Source organism: Aethalodelphis obliquidens, unplaced genomic scaffold (genome assembly GCF_003676395.1).
Source record: "Aethalodelphis obliquidens isolate GAN/ISIS:26980383/991018 unplaced genomic scaffold, ASM367639v1 scaffold32, whole genome shotgun sequence".
In the NCBI taxonomy this organism is placed as follows: Eukaryota; Metazoa; Chordata; class Mammalia; order Artiodactyla; family Delphinidae; genus Aethalodelphis; species Aethalodelphis obliquidens.
Window position 1 is genome coordinate 9,686,565 of NW_020837976.1, and position 18,184 is coordinate 9,704,748.

Sequence of the window (18,184 nt, forward strand, 5' to 3'; positions counted from 1 at the left end):
CTCAGACAGTGCTGTATGTCAATTATATCTCAATAAAACTGAAAGAAAAAAATAAAGACAACAAAAAAATTATAAAACCATTAAATTAAGTTGGCATGATTCATCAGAAGATACATTAATACCATAGGTAGGAACCTGGGGCAGACTAAGAGAACTCCATTTTATGGCTTTGCATGACTACATGATTATGACTTAATGATTGGCTTTATTTGTGATATATAGTGGACAATATTCTGGTAGCTCATACTACGCAAACAGATTAATAATACTGAGAATTCATCACACAAATAATTAAAGTTGACAAAAGTCATAATCTCACCATCTAGTCCCAAACGCAAATCTAGTCTTGAGGTATTTTTGAGATGTGACTGTTTGCCTTAAAGATATTCAGACTCCTAATACCTGAAAAACAAGAAGGGAATTGCCCACAACACACCAGCTTAGTTTACTGAAGTTGTGCAGGGAGAATAAAGTTATGCTAAAAATGACTTCTTAAATATTCATTTTGATACAGTAGATTACTAACTGCATTGATGAAAATATTTAAGTGTCACGGTGTCTCCTCTGAGGTCCAAGCTATGAGGTGATCTCTAAATGTATTTAACAGACACTGTTGCAAAGGCATATGTGATCACCTCATACTCATGGTGTACTCCTAGTGCAACCAAGGTATTCACCAGCAATTCACCTGGAATTCAGGAACACACACACAACAAAACCCCAGATAATCCAAAAAAAGTTCCCGAGAGAAAATAATTACATCATCACACCAGGTCTTTAGAACATTATATTTCATAAAAGACAATGATAAAAAAGTACAAACATTTCCATGAGAAGCAAAAAGAGAAAAAAGAAAAAAAATGAGAGTACAAGAAATTACTAGCATTTATTTCAGTGCATTTATATAGAGGCCTTTCAGATTTTAATAAATAAAATAATCTTAAGTACACTTCCTTTTTCTGATAAACACTATGACCATTTTAGTTCTCTCATTGGCATATTTGCAAATAAAAGATAATAAATCTAGAGTACCAGTATTTGTCTGAAAAGTACACAACGAAATACAACAGAGATAAGCAAAGGCCAAATAAAATGACGCAAAGTCTGCTTTCACGTGTACAGAGCTTCCAAAAGAAGGAGAATATTGTATTGGATATTTTCCCATTTTGTTTTAAAATGGATATCAACATCTTGGCTGGGAAAGGAGAATAAGCAAGCTTTAATACATACTTTTGTATTTACATAATATTGCAAATAAGGTTTTCTTACTGAACACCTTTTCACAAAATACAAACAGAAATTTATAATTAGACTTAAAAAAATATTCATTAAACCCCAGTTTTGGCAAAGACTTAAATGACCATCTCCATTGTGAATGAGATATAATGTTACAGCAAATGTGTACACTTCTTCCTTTTCTTTTCTACAAACAGGCCCATTAATCATTACTACTTTCTCTAGTTGAAAGGCACTATATAAGTTTCCCAGTAGGGCCATAAGGAGCTCATAACTATGTCCACATATATAAGTTTCTTGACTTTGAGACTAAGAAATACAACACATAAGTTATCAGAGGAGGTTTTCATAATTTTAGAAAGGTTTCAACTTGCTTGACTTGATTTGTTTAGAAATGAAATATTTTTTCTGTAGACATACCTAGCATTGCAACTGATAGAGTAGGTAATCAATACATGTTCACTAATAAATCAACCAAACTATAAAGATAGTTTGCATTTGCAATCTATTTGTTAATTTTTATGGAATACAGTTATTTTTATACAATGAAGATAACTGGGCAAAGCTATGTCACTTATATGCAAACATATAAGTTACTATTTATAGGCAACAATCAATTTGAGGTCTGCACTTAAAAAGAAAATAAAAACAAACAAAAGACAAAAAGCAAACTACTGAGATGGCTTTCAAAGGATGACACACCGTATTCAAAACGGAAAATAGCGGAACATTCATGGCCCACTCCTAAAACAAAAATTACTACTAGACTTAATCCAAGAAAATAAGACAAATACTAGTAGAACGGAGTTCTCTTGAAACTATAAAAATGTGTATCAAAACGAGAAGATACCAAAATGTGGGCAGCTCCATATTAAAGAGAAAAATGTTTTCCTAATAAGACTCAGAAACAGCCCTAATTTCCCCCATGACTAAAATATTTAAGTATTATTGGGTTAATTATGCTCCTATGCCCCTAGTATCTTGTTATTGATCAACAAATGTTAACTTTCCCAACCTACTTTCTTTCATTTCATCAAATTAAAAAATTACATTGGCTATGAGAGACAGAAAGTGAATAGATACACAATTTAAGAACAAATACCTTGCTTTTCAGAAGGTTTGATTTTTCATTATTCTGAGTTACCAGCAAAGAAATGAAAAACAAATATTTTGGAAATATTTCTAAGAAATAAATGCAGAAAAATTCTGCTTGGTATCATAACCGAGAGCTAGCAGTTTTCTCAAAGTGTAAGAATTTCAGTTATTTTATGATTTGGTTTGTGGTCATTTGTGTTACTAATATTTGCCATAGAAAATGACAACTTCAAAATTAAATTTACAACCTGAGAGATAAATAACCATATTTCTGTGTTAGATGAATAATCCATTTCTATTGTTCCTCATGTTGTTGAAGATTCACTTTATAGATATTTAATTTTTTGTTTTAAATTTGTGAAAATATCTTAAGATATTTTAAAGAATCTTTGGTTAACCATAGTTGATAATTTTCAAAGTAAAGATACTGTTTGGTTTCGCTATGAAAATGCCATCCAAATTTAACAGTAAGTAATATACGTGATGTCAGGCAGAGAAACCTGTTTTTAGAGAAGTGTCTTATTAACACCAATGCATTTAAATAACTGATAATGTATTTTAATATAATTCTATTAATTTATGCTTTTGTGAGGAAATTAACACCAGAGATGTGATATCTTAAAAGTGAAAAAAATACATGTAGTTTGAATGAAACTGGCCAACATTAAAAAGGATCCCTTCCAAACTTGAAATCCTATGAGTCTAATAATCAAACTTAAAATTTGTTTTTATCTACTAAGCATTTATCTTCATAAAAATAGAACATTTAATTTCTTACCTAATAGTATAATTCATTTGTATATTTTAAGTACTACTGGGTTTTCCATAACTCAATCTTTTACAAAACTGTTTTGCTTTTTTTAAATGAAGATTTTTTTTTTTGGCTCTTCTGAACTAGAAATAATAAAAGCGCTGCTCACTATGAATTCAAAAAAATACAGTGTACAACCACACGCAACCTTGGGAACATTTTTTGAGGCACAAAATCCCTGACACTTACACCAGAGGTACATGAGAGACGTTTAACATAAAGAGGTCCTTTATATCATGTCACATCATAACTTTTAAGATTTTCTTGGTAATACTCATGCAATATACACAAACAATATGGTTGTGATTTAGCAAACTCCGATGAGATTGCAAGCAAGGGGAAAAAAAGAGGTAATCCTCCGTAGGAAGAAAAGCTAAGTCCCTTCTTCTTACCCTTTAAAACCCTAAGGAAGCTGTGACTTCATCCACACAAAAAGCTGACGGTATAAAGCTCAAAACTAGTATAACAGTGTACTATATTAGTTGGCTGTCAATTATTGACAGTTCCTTCATTTCACACAAGGTTAACCTTTGTTTAGTGACATAAATTTACATTGTTTTATTCCATGCAAATAAAAAAATGTTTATAAAAGTCCCATAAAAGCATAACCCATTACATGCAAAACTGCCAACACATCTTGTTTCTCAACAATTTGAACACATTAATTTATATCACATATGTACAAAATATGTTTAAATGGAAATAAAGCATTCTCTTGAATTAAACTATAGATTTTAGTATAAAAATTTTCTCTTTGTAGGGAGCTCTCTTGACTGCCAGACTTAAGCAACAGCATCTGGTCTCTGCAGTGCTCGCCATGGGGTGTGTCTCAGGATAGAGGATGGGTGGGTGGAAGAAGGGTGACTGTATACAATCCCACAAGTAAACACTGAGAACACAGGCTCTTCTTCTCACCACCCAGGGCACTGTGACACATCCATTCACTGACCTCCATTAAGAGTGCACTCCAAGTTCCCGATCCAGCATTGTGGTCTATCTTGCCATGAGAGCTACTTCTTTTAATAGTCTTCAATTGGAGCTAACTCTGGCATGAGGTTTACAGATATATTTGTATACAACCTATCAACCAGTATTTTTGGCGTATATACTAAATTGTTCAACCCATCGATGTACTGGCGCTCTTTTGAGTATCTTAGTAATTTATACCTATAGTATTAGAGAAAAAAATTAAAAGTAACAGAAACATGTTTGAAAAGAAAAATTGATGAGGAATACGCTCAAGGTCATTCTTATCATTAAAGCACTTAAAGCTCTTTACAATTTTTGGTTCTTACGCATAATTAAAAATCTTTCTAGACCATTATTCTAAATTAACATTTTTACTAGTCTTAAAATGCCACCTGAAAATAAGTTATTTTGCACTCTTACATATTAGATATCCTTAAGAAATAAAATGCATTACGCTTTATGTTAAGGAAACATTTTTACATAAATAATTAACTGGGCTCTTTAATATTACATGAATACATATATGTGTGTGTGTATGTAGGTATATGTATATGTATATCTCTTCAAAACAAGCACAAAATGCTCTACTTTTATAAACAAAAATGATATCGACAGAAAATCCCCTTCAGAAGTTTTTTGTGGGGAGTGCAATGCATTTATTTTGTTTTTGTTGTTTTGTTTTGTTTTGTTTTTTTTGCAATGCATTTTTAAAAAATCTTTCATAATTAAATAATTTTGAAACCTTGATATCTAAAGATGATATTAAACTTACCGTCCTAAGAACTGGACTTCACCTCGATGGTGATGAGGAATAGACTTGTATTTTCCCAGGTCCCCCTCTGGTCTTGTTACATTATATCCAGCATAATGAACCCTACAACACAACATACAGAAATGAAAATACATTAAGAAATAAAATCTAACATAAAAATAGATTACGTGAGTTCAATTTAAAATGCAAAAGAATGCTCTAATGTACACGCTGTCAGTAATTTCAAAAGGGTACTACTCTCAATAAAAAAGGGAGAAACACAACGCAGGATTTAGGAACCTCAAAAATTTTCCACCCCAAAGAATTCTTTCCTGGAATAGAAAAGTATAGTTTATTTAAAGAAAGGAAATTTATAGAAATTCCATTATTAAGCAATTTGTACCTCAACATACCTATTCCAAAGGTCATCGTCTTCTCCTCCCCATCCCCAGAAGGCATTAGGAAAACCATTGATCTTTCTGAACTGTTCCACTGTCAGTCCACTTACACCGCCAAAAAACTCTTTATAAGGAAGACTAAAAAAGAAAGCAGAATATAGCATTCTAAAAATGAAATCAAAACTGTTTGCCATATGAAATCGAGTTTTCAGTCTTTTACATGCTTTGCAAAATATACCCCTACTTCCATATAAACAATTATGTTGATTAAATCATATTCTGGGAAAAGTAAAGTACATCAAGAAACAAAACATCTTTACACTCTAGTGAAACAAGTACATCTAACTGTGTTATGCAAAACACTTGTGGTACCTGAAATTTAATATTGAGTATTGTTACTTTATAAGACTCAAAACCTAGTGTTCAAAAATGGTCTACTTTCACACCAAAAGTAGACTTGATCAATAGCTGCTAAGGCAATGTTAGATGTTACTAAGCTAATTTCCTAAATTAATTGATATTAATTTATTAAATACATTATTTATCATATAGACTAGGATAAATATAAATTAGTAAAAACAAGTCTAGCATTTAATTTTGAAAAAACTAGCTGCGTATTCCTGTAATGATCTTCTCTATTTGGACTACACTCCCAAAATATTCATGGATATTTACAAATATATTTATTTTTAATGCACTAATAGTTAGAAGAATGACAATTTTTTGAGATGTAACTGACCCTGTATTAGTTTCAGGTGTATAACATAATGATTTGGTATATGTATATATTGCAAAACGATTACCACAATATGTCTGGTTAACATCCATCACCATGCATAGCTACTTTTTCCTCATGATGAGAGCTTTCAAGAGCTATTCTCTTAGCAACTCTCAAGTATACAGTACAGTATTTGTTACCTAGAGTCACCTCGTTATACATTACATCCCAGGACTTGTCTTATAACTAGAATTTTGTACCTGTTGATCCCCTTCATCCACCCCCAACCCCTGCCTCTGGCAACCAAAATCTGTTCTCTTTATCTACAAGTTCGGGTTTTTTTTTTTCGATTCTGCATATAAGTGAGATCATACAGTACTTGCCTTTCTCTGAGAAATGACTATATTTTTAAATCTGGATTTTATTTTCCTTACCTTTCTCTAACTCATCCTCCATGGAATTTGTCAAAGTTGTTTGTTTAGAAACAGACAGGTTTTCTGATGTTGAGGCAGCATCCCTAGACTTGCAGTCCTGAATAAATTCCTGTGGCCCTAAATGTGCTACTGGGGAGCCACGTGCCAGAGCCCCTGAATGGACGAGGCCAATGTGGAGGAACAGCAGAGAAAACACGACCACACGCAGCCTCTGAAAATCACGCTGAGGGAAGTCTGGCCAGGACTAAAGCAAAGCTGCCTCAGAGGAAGAGAGGGGGCAGATTTCACTTTTTTGTTGGAAGGACTCTGGATTCACTCTGCAGGGAGGAAGTGCTGTGTGCCAGCGGGGACCTTGTGTGGCCACAGAAGATGAGAGAGGCAGCTCCCACAGAGAACTCCAGGCTGCGGGACAAAGCAATCCTGGTCCCACACTGGGCCAAAGGCACCCCAAGACAGTAACAGCAATACTGACCCCAAGGTCTACCACAGTGTCCCAGGGTACCTCACGAGGCTTGCACTGGGGAAGTTAGATTCCAGTTATGATACCAGTTGGGGTCCAATAGGGCCCATGAGCGCTCATGGCAGCACTGTGTTTCCCACATCAGTTGCATTATGCTTGCCCAGGCTAGGGGTTTGGGAGAAACCTGAAATCAGTAGATAGGTAAAGATGGATAAGTGCGTGTGTGTGTTCACTGACATGTATAAATTGCCAAGCACGTTAATTCCATTTAGTGTTCTGCTTAAAAGCAGAAACAATCAACTGCACTATACTCAGAATAGAAAAAGGTTAGATAAAATGAAGGTGTAATAGATAAAGAACAGAAAACGGAAGCTTGACAAACACAAATCTAGTAGTGTTTACCTGACACTGTCCAAAGGGAGAGAGACACTGCTCTGGGGACCTGAGCTTTCTGGTCAGCAGCCTTCACGGCATGGGCACCACTGTGGGCAGGGACACCTCATCACACTTCAGCCCATGCACTGTCCGGCCCGTTCCCTGCTCTGCTGCCATTCTCTCTAATTTCTATTCCAACTTCCAAGATACCCTATGCACCCTGGGATTAGTCCAGGTAGATATGAGTATTTTACTGATTAGAAATTAATATTTTCAAATAAAAAATTAATTTAGAATCCCTAGTTTATATGACATTTATGATATCGTTTAGTAAAAATCAATTATGCTAAATTTAATTTGACTCTAGTGGGCTGACTAAAATTGAGTTTCTAGAAGTGCTAAGAATCAGATCCTGAACCTGGATGACCTTCCCAAGGTAACGCCAGACTTGGCTTTCAGATACTATGGTAATAAGGAAAAGGTTTTCTAATGATAACAACCAGTCTAAAAAAAGACAAAAAACAAAAAAAAGGCACTCTTCCTGTTTCAGTGCTAATTCACCTGGTCTCATCACTGAGACTTTTTGCTTCTCTAACTCGACAGGTGAGGCAGCAGGCAAAACAGTGATGAAGGCAACACCTCCCCTGCTCCAGGCTATTTTCTCTCCTCTCCACTTCCATGAGTCAATGAAAACTGTGATCTCTTTCCCAAATTAGACCTTTAATGTCAATTTAAGCCACTGTCACAGCTCCGACTGGATGGACCACAAGCAACCCTACACCCCGGCTCCCTGCGAGGAAGGACTGGAGTTAAAGATACTCTCTAGGCTCTTGAGCCCTCTCAGATCCAGGCACATAACGCTGCTACCATTTCAATGATACGATTTTGCAGGTGTGCTGCAAAAGAAGAGTGTACATTACTTACATATACATGTATTTATCCAGCTTGGCTGCAAAGTGACGTGGCATTTCTCCACATCCGTAATAGTTTCGGTCATTTTCAGGTAGATGATCCACATCGTGGAAGATTACACAGTCCCAGACACTGTCTTTCATGGCCTCTTTGAAGCCCACATTGAAGAGCATTGCACGGTTAAAAGGCTGTGTGCCAGTCTTCACAAAGAGAAAAACAGAAATGTACTCAGGCTTTGCCATGACTTTTTTCTATACCTTTATAACTTGTTGGATCATGGTCAAATACTAATAATAAATACACACAAACCAAACGGATAAAATAATAAACATGTTTCAGGATTTTCAAATATACTATTTAAATTATTACATAATTTTATGTAATTTGGTAATTTATGTAATTTGTTACTTTGGTAACACACAAGAAAACACTGTTATTTTAAGGGCCACTGGTAGATCATCAACTTTATATAATGATATAATTCATGTTTCTGTTTTACTTCAAATGTATCAGGATATAGATTATTTATGACCAGGAAAAAAAATAAAGCCATTGAAAATAATATAGCTTGTATTTTTTAGCAAAGCTTTCCATATGGTGTCCAGACTAAAAGAAGCAGGAAACAAAGTGACTCGAGAAGCAGTAACCCTTCTCTTACATAACAAGGCCAGGGAGGGCTAACTTTGCATTACTAATGCTTGTAATAGAGACAAAGGCATTCTCAGAGACAAAAACAATTGGAACTTATTACACAAAACCCAATTTCCTTTATTATAACCATTTTCCTTTATTACTAGGGAAAATAAAGTGTCCAGACAACAGTTTCTATTCTTATTATGCTTGTTTATGATAAAGACCAAGAGCATCTGAAGGGGCAAAAAAAAGTGGGAACTTATTACACAGAACCCAACTTCCTATATAATGACCACTTCCCTTTACTTATGAGGAAAATTATATTAAGGTGCATTGGCAATAAAAGGTTTCATGCTACAGCTAAAGAAAATTAAAGAGCAATTTACCTATGCCTTGGCAATATTTCTCAAAATCATTTCCAAAACATAAAACAAAAAATGATTATGAAAGAAGTGAATGAAATGCACAATGCAGTCATCACCAGAGTGAGCCCTCAAAAGTGAAAAATAACTAATTTTTAGTCCTGGGTCCTGCACTAACTTGAGGTAATAGAAATCACTTTACTTTTTACAGCTTTTCCTCACCAATGAAATGGAGAGAATAAAAAGGAAAGGCAGTTAAATTATAATATTATTACTGGTACATCACCAGTTTGAACAAATGACTTTCCTTTAAGATTTAAAAAACTGTTTTCATTAAATGTGGACATAATACTTAATGGCTTATAATAAAAATAAGAAGTTTTATGTCTAACCCACCTTATCTTCCAAAAGCAATACATTTACACACCTCTAGTAGTTTATTCTGGTACTTATCTCCTCATTTCAAGGTATGTAAGTTTTGATATCCCCTTGCCTCATTAACTTTTTAGACACTACTGATTTCTTACCATGGTCATTGAGGATTTATACCCCCCCATTCACTGCCCCTCTATCCATTCTCCCAACAGAGTTATGTCATAATTTTCTGTTAAGTCAACGGTATTTGCATTATGACTGTATATATATGACTGTTGAGTAAATTATGATTCTGTTTTCTTTCTCAAACTGAGATTCATAACTGTCTTCTGTTTTCTTACTTTTCTATATAACTAGTATTACTTTGTACAAAAGCCCCAGCAGGCATGCCCTGTAGTTTTTAATAACTGATGCAATCATTGAAACACATGAAACCATTTATCGATTCCTCCTCCACCCACCCCCCAAGCCCAACTCCAGCTGCCATGGCCCTCGCGTCTTGCTCCAGTCTTGACTGGTCTGACCATGTGCAACTATCATCCTGGGCCTCCTCTTTCATTCCCTACATCATCGGTGTCCTTTACTTGGCTCTCTCAATTTGCTGAGGAACATCCTTCAGCAGCTTCCTATATCAGGATCCATGGGAGAAAAAAAAAAAAAAAAATATATATATATATATATATATCTCTACATATATACACACACACGGATATTATACATACATACATACATATATATATATATATATATATATATATTTTAGCCAATGAATGACTGAAAATGCCATCAATCTACGCTCACACTTGATTGATATTCTGACTGGGTAAAAAATTCTACGTAAGAATTACTTTCCCCGGGGCTTCCCTGATGGCGCAGTGGTTGGGAGTCCACCTGCCAATGCGGGTTCGTGCCCCAGTCCGGGAGGATCCCACATGCCGCGGAGCAGCTGGGCCCATGAGCCATGGCCGCTGGGCCGGCACGTCTGGAGCCTGTGCTCCGCGGCGGGAGAGGCCACAACAGTGAAAGGCCCGCGTACCGGGAAAAAAAAAGAAGAATTACTTTCCCCTAGAATTTTAACAGCATGTGGTTCCACAATCTTCTAGGTATCAGCACTGCTGAGAAGGTTCATATGATTCTGATACATAATCACTGGTAATTTTTCCTACAGAACCTTTTTGATACCTTCCCTCTTTAATTTGCATTCTAAAGTTTCAAAATAATATGCTTTAAAGCTCTATATTTTATTCATGTGTACATGTGGACCCCTTTAATCTGAAGACTCATGTCTTTGCTTCTGGAAAATATTCTTATATTATTTCTTTGGTCATTTTACTCCACCCCAACCCCGTTTTTTTCCTGCTATATTTTTTCAGAACTCTGATTAGTAAGTGTATTTGTTATCTACTGATGTGTAACAAATCACAGCAAAACTAGTGGCTAATAAAACCACAGTCATTTATTATACTCAAAGCACCTGTGATAGGAAATTCTGACAGCACAGCAAAGATCCCTGATCACTGCTCCATGATGTCTGGGCGTCAGCTGGCAGATCCACTTCCAAGAGGACTCAGTCACACAGCCAGCAAGATGACGCTGGCAAGTCAGTTCTTCTCCACAGGGTTGCTTGAGTGTCCTCATGACATGGCAGCTGGCTTCCCCAAGAGCAAGTGATCCAACAGACCAAAGCAGAAGCGGCAATGTCTTTTATGACCTAGCTTCAAAAATCACACACTGTCACTCTGCAGTGTGGTTGTCCACACAAGTCAGCCCTTATTCGTTGTGGCAGGAGACCATACAAAGAGGCAAGGATCCTTGGGGACCACCTTGGAGGTGGTTACCCCTGTGAGGCATTGATACTTCTTAATTTCTCCTGCTTTGGTTCTAGTTTAAGAGGTATCTTCTTAAGTTTATCTTCCAGCCATTCTATTGAAAGTTTTGTTTTACTTATCACATTTCCTTTTATGATAACTTTCTTATTCTGATTGCTCTTTATGGTGTTTTCATTTCACAGATGCATTATCTTTCCTTCACTCTCTGTGGATAGTGATTATGAGTTTTTATTACTGTTCATTTTTTAAAAAAATGTTCTCTGTTCCCTCCACTGTCTATATTTTCTATAATCCCTTTTGTTGGATTGGTTTTGTCTCCTTTTGTGGGAACCCTTCGCCGCCCATTCACGGTTGAGAGCAAGGCACTAAAAAGCTGAGGGGAACCTCCACATACGTATGTGAGGTTGTGGCACAGTACTCTTGGCTGCACACACACCACACATGCACACGCATGTGCACGAGCAAATCCCTAAGCCAAAGTGAAACAGAAACAGAAGCCCCAACCCTCCTCGCCAGCGCTCTATGTGCCATAGCTCAGAAAACGGCAACACCCTCCTTCAAGACAAAAACCCTGCATCCTGGTTGACCATTCTCCGTTGCTCACAACGTACGTCCACTTCAACAGCAAATAATCTGACTTCTAAACCCAATGTAGCCCAAACCCAGCCACTGCTCACCTCCCTCCAACACCACCGTAGCCCGAGACAGCATCTTCTGCTGCCTGGCCCGCAGCAGAAGCTCCCGCTCAGTCTACTCTCCGCACCGTCATCTTCTCCAAAGACCATTAGATCACGCCATTCCTCTACTCAGAAGCCTCCAGCACCTTCTCACCTTCTGCGGGACAATCCAAGTCCTCCCCCAGGTTCTTTTTTTTTTTTTTTTTTGCGGTACACGGGCCTCTCACTGTTGTGGCACAGGGTCCAGACGTGCAGGCTCAGCGGCCATGGCTCACGGGCCCAGCCGCTCCACGGCACGTGGGATCTCCGGACCGGGACACGAGCCTGTGTCCCCTGCATCGGCAGGCGGGACTCTCAACCACTGCGCCACCAGGGAAGCCCCTCCCCCAGGTTCTTCATTACCTGCGTCTATCCCGCCTATGATTTCCTGCCTCACGTCTTTCTTCACTTGTCTCTCCAGCAACACTGACCACTTTGCACAAACACACCATGCGCTCTCCTGCCCTGCCTGGAACACACATCCCCGAACGTCAGCATGGGCTGCTCCTTTGTTCAGGGCTGCTCCCACCTCACCTCCTCCGAGAGCCTTCCGTAAAGACTCTGAAGGAAAGAGCACATCTCCCTGCCCCTACTGCTCTCTCTGCCCCGACTCTTAGCTCCGGGCACCACCTGACATACCACATGATTATTTACTGCCCTCCTTCCCTCACAAGAACAAGAGGCCTCACCTGGCTTGTTCCCTGCTGTCTCCCCTTTGTTGAATGAATGAAAGCGGGCTTCATGGAGGTGATAAAGTGAGGAACTGGCCTCTTCCTCTGGAGACTTCCCAACATTAGACCAGGCATCATCTCCCTGGGGCTAAGCTACTTCTCTAGTGAAGAGGCCACTCATGCCCTGCCTCAGTTGAAGGGGTTGGGGGGATTCACACCAAACGACTGGCTTCAAACAGTCAGACAAGGAAAAGGACAGAGGGCGCTTGGGGTCCACAGGCAACCCGACTCAAGCCTCTGCTCTGAGGTGCCAGAGTTCGGCTGCATCAGCACCGGCAGGACCTGCGCTGGTTTCTCCAAGGAGAAACTTTTCATTTTCTACAACATACAACAGAGTAATCACCTGGCAGCAAAAGCCAACTTAAGAAACTAGGGATCTGACTGTTCTGCAATCAAACTTTTAAACAATCCCTTAGTTTAGTCTAGTGCTTCAGTTCGTCTTTCAAGGGCTAAGATGTGCAGGGGGGCTTTGTCCAGCAGACTAACTCAATCCTTGTCACCATCCCCCTTGACAGCACGTGGGTCTGAGCCCCCTGTGCTGGGCTAAGGGAGGGCGTGTCTGTGCTCCACCTGCCTCTTGACTCTCAGAAGTGGGCTGAAATCGCTCAACTACTTCCATCTCTTTGTCTTTATAGTTTAATAACTCATTAAAAGTTTTTTCTTTCACTCATTTTAGGAGTCTGGAAAGGAAAAGAGGGAAATATGTTGTACCCCCTTCTATATTTAACTGGGAGTTCTGAGCTGCTCGTCAAAGGCTTAGCCCTTCTGGCACCAGTCCAGCAGGAAAATGACTCTTCTATTTCATATGTGGTAAAGATGTTACTAGCTCAAAACCACAACACACTATCAAACATACAGGCCTGAATTAATATTGATCAAAGCTAAGATTCAGACTTAAGACATTTATAAAATATGGACCTTAGCTGCTCTGCAGACTTCTTCATCACATACACAAAATAATTCAATGGTGTGGACTTGCAGAAGAAAATGCCTCTAAAAACAGAGGCAGGGCTTCCCTGGTGGCGCAGTGGTTGAGAGTCCACCTGCCAATGCAGGGGACACGGGTTTGTGCCCCGGTCCAGGAGGATCCCACATGCCGCAGAGCAGCTGGGCCCGTGACCCATGGCCGCTGAGCCTGCACGTCCAGAGCCTGTGCTCCGCAACGGGAAAGGCCACAACAGTGAGAGGCCCGCGTACCGCAAAAAAAAAACCCCAAAAAACAAAAAACACAGAGGCAGATATCTCATCCCCCAACACATTATGAAGACTGAAGTTTCAAAAAAGGAAACTAGCAGTTGGTAAAACGGATCTAGAAGTTTATAACTATGGCTATCATGAAAGTAGCTAAAGTTTTTAATTTACTATCAGGTTAACAAAAGTTAATTTTCATAATATAGGTGATTGCATTAAAAAGCACATATGCTCTATATACATCATTATATGAACAGGAAACAGACCTTAAAAGGGTGATTTACACACAGAGAACCATAAGTTACATTAAATACCCAGTACTTCCAGGGGGAAAAATAGAGGCAAAAAAGCTAAGAGCAAGAAAATAAAATTAAAAAAAAAAAAAAGAAAAGGTAGAATCAGCCACAAAGGACATGGGAAAACACACTAACTGTAACAATCTTAGGAAGAGAATCTGAATATTTTCTAATATTTCAAAAACAAAAAAAAAAATCCCAGCATCTAATATAAGCTAGGTCACTTTCTGTCTACTGATAAAGAAATACATTTTTAGTCAGATTTAGTAAAAAGAATGACCGATCAGGATAAAATGAGGTCATCAATGTCAAAACCAAAAGTATCCAAATTACAATGTATTCTAAACATGAACAAAATGCACTTTAGAAATACTATATAGCAATCAGTGACAAAATTCAGCAAAGACCCTAGTGTTTGGGAAGTGGGGTTGGGGAAAGACCAAGGAAGAAATCCAAGATGACACCTTAAGTACAAAAGCAGGTGATGACAGAAGTAGAAAAACATAGTACAGAAAATATCTACAAAGGGTTTAAATAAGTCTGAAAGAAACTGTACATACGGAATACTGATATTAAAGTATTTACAGAGAAAAAATTAGCTGATAATATGAATAATTATATGTATATTTCAGTTTAATAGGTAAGACATTAGATGATTTTAAATGATAGGAATACATCAACTGATAAAAGGATTAACAAAATGTGATATACACAATTAACAGGCTCAATCCAAAATGGAATTTTACCCAAATATAAAACCAAGGATTAACCTTAAACTACACACTTTTAATCACACAGTATCTAAGAGTTTACTATGTTCTAGTATACCCAGTTACCATTTTGAAAAATATTCTCACCTGTTCAATGACATAAAAGGCAAATTCCAGCCGCTGTTTTTGGAGCATTGGAATCAGATGCAAGAAAAAAATTGGAAGATGTTCATGGCGATTACGGAAAGGAATGAGAACTGCCACCTTTAAAACAAAAGAATCACATATGTAAATAAATACAGCAGCAAGCCCTAGAGGTAAAAGAAAAACTGACCCTTGAGATTCTCTTACTCATGAATTTTCTCACCAGAGATCCAACAATGGGCAAAAACAGACAAGGCCCTTGCCTTTGTGCCATTTAAGCTCTTGTGAACCTGGAGAGGTATAAATGGGCTCTGAAGGCCGTTCTAGGGATTGTGGTCCTTATCCTATGAAAACCATGAACGTCGTGGAAAGATTTTAAACGAGTGATAAAATCAGCTTTGATGATGGCAAACACTACTATGAAGAGCAGTGTAAAGCAGATTGGAGAAAACCAAAAGTGGGCTCAGGGAGCTGGTTAGAGATTAATGCAAAGTCAAGACAAGAGGTAATGGTAGCTTGAACAGAGGCCGGGTAGAGGACAAGAAGAGAAGTGCATGAATTTTTGAAAACACTGAAGAGGTAAATGAACAGGATTTGTTCCTGGAATGGATATAAGGAGTGAGGGAGAGGGATGTGTCCAGACTGATTTCTAGGTTTTAAAGTAGATCATAAATAATAAGTTTATGGGTTTTAAATTGAATTTAAAAGAGATTCCACCTGAATATCTAGTATCGAACATGGCTCACCTGGTCTAGAGATATTTTTGAAAAATATAACAGATATATCATGGAATATAAATGAAGTTTGATAATTATATTAATATAATATTTTTCATCTAATCAAAATGCACAATTAAATTTTTGATACACTGCATGTTTATTTCAGTGGTAGGATAATATTCAGTTTAAAAATGATAATAAAATTATGTTACAATGTTAAGCTCAACAAAAAAGATAAGGTAAACAAGCACGAGCATCAGAGAAATTCACCCCTTAAATAAACCAAAGAAATGTGTATCTTATGTAATCAAAAAAAAACACGTTTACAGGAATTAAAATGGTTTCTCAGTAGACCAATCCTTCTTCTAATAAGAAAAAAAATGATCAAGACTCTCAAAATCAAGACTAAAAATCACTGTTTACAAAGTGTGCTACTATAATATGGGAATAAATGAATAATGATCAATCATCACTTACTCAAGTCCTCTTTCCTGGATCCAAACTTCATCATATACAAGTCAAGTGACCCTACAATTCAGATTTTGCCCTTGAAAAAGCTAAAATGTTTTCTAACCATTGCTTTTCTTAGCAATTTCTGAGCTAAGCTAGCCTTATTATAATTGGGAATTTTCTAAAAACTGAAATTAAAACAAATAAGTTTTCTACAGATTATAAATTCTAAAATCAGAAGACCTAAATAGGCATTTCTCTAAAGAAGACATACAGATGGCCAACAGGCACATAAAAAGATGCTCAACATCACTAATTATTAGAGAAATGCAAAATCAAAACTACAGTGAGGTATCACCTCACACCAGTCAGAAGAGCCATGATCAAAAAGTTTACAAATAACAAATGCTTGAGAGGGTATGGAGAAAAGGGACCCCTCCTACACTGTTGGTGGGAATGGAAATTGGTGCAGCCACTATGGAGAACAGTATGGAGGTTCCTTAAAACACTAAAAATGAGCTACCACATGATCCTGCAATTCCATTCCTGGGTATATATCTGGAAAAGATGAAAACTCTAATTCAAAAAGATACATGCACCCCAATGTTCATAGCAGCACTATTTACAATAACCAAGACATGGAAGCAACCTAAGTGTCCGTCAACAGATGAATGGATAAAGAAGATGTGGCATATATACACAATTGAATATTAGCCATAGAAAAGAATGAAATATTTGCCATTTGCAGCAACATGGATGGACCTAGAGATTATCATACTAAGTGAAGTAAATCATACAGACAAAAAACAGATATTATATGATATTACTTATATGTGGAATCTAAAAAATGATATAAATGAATCTATATACAAAATAGAAACAGGCTCACAGATGTAGAAAAGAAACTTATGGTTACCAAAGAGGAAACGGGAGGAGAGGGAGAAATTAGGAGTATGGGATTAACAGATTCACACTACTATATATAAAATAGACAAGCAACAAGGATTTACTGTATAGTGCAGGGCACTATATTCAGTATCTTTTAATAACCTATAATGGAAAAGAATCTGAAAAGAAATATATATATATATATATGCACTTTGCTGTACACCTGAATGAATCACTTTGCTGTATACCTGAAACTAACATAATGCTGTAAATCAACTATAGTCCAATTAAAAAATGCCCAAAAAATTATAAATTCCAAAATCATTAGATTTTCAAAGAACATAAGAATCAAAATATGTCTAATAATAATGTCTATGTGTCATTCTATATTTTGGATTTTTAAATACAGCCTAATAAACTGGTTAAACAGAAAATTAGGTAACAACATTAAACATGGGACTTATTAAAATTTCAACTATACCAAATAAATTTTACTGATGAATGATTAAATGTAAATAATTGACAATGCATAGCTTTAGGATCTGATCCTACCTGTAAAATCAGGACATGACATTAGATGTAGTCAATAGAAAATAGTAACATTTACCTGTGTATTTTACATTACCAGGATCATACATGAGAGAAAATTTTAAATTATTAAAATAGTTTTATTTTAAAAGAGAACAACACATGGTTTCATAAAATTGAAGACATCTAAACTAAAAACTCCACCACTAATTTTCCCTTAATGATGATGAGATAGTGGAAAAGAGAAAGAGACAATGGCTGTTCTGAGGCTGATACTTTCATGTCTACATTGATTCACATTTGGTAAGTGGTAGGAACCAAAGGGGCTCTGGTGCCTCGGCCAGCCCCACTCTGGGTCCCATTCTTCTTTGGTTTGCTCCATAACGTGGCTCTTGGCATATGAGCCTGAGGACCACGAGGCTACAGAACAATACGGAACCCACATCTAAGAGT

At 37.0% G+C, this 18,184-nt stretch overlaps 1 protein-coding gene across 2 annotated transcripts in view; it reads right to left on the reverse strand.

The window, feature by feature from the left end:
- Window positions 1-769: 769 nt before the first annotated feature.
- The window catches only part of B4GALT6 (beta-1,4-galactosyltransferase 6), a 65,499-nt gene continuing 48,084 nt past the window's right edge, over window positions 770-18,184 (reverse strand). For both annotated transcript variants that reach the window (XM_027127679.1, XM_027127680.1), the window contains 5 exons: window positions 15,150-15,266; window positions 8,172-8,359; window positions 5,276-5,398; window positions 4,884-4,985; window positions 770-4,309 (listed from right to left, as the gene is read on the reverse strand). In XM_027127679.1, the coding sequence (XP_026983480.1) occupies window positions 4,162-4,309; window positions 4,884-4,985; window positions 5,276-5,398; window positions 8,172-8,359; window positions 15,150-15,266 (678 nt within the window). In that variant the 3' untranslated portion in view covers window positions 770-4,161. The remainder of the gene's footprint in view (window positions 4,310-4,883; window positions 4,986-5,275; window positions 5,399-8,171; window positions 8,360-15,149; window positions 15,267-18,184) is intronic.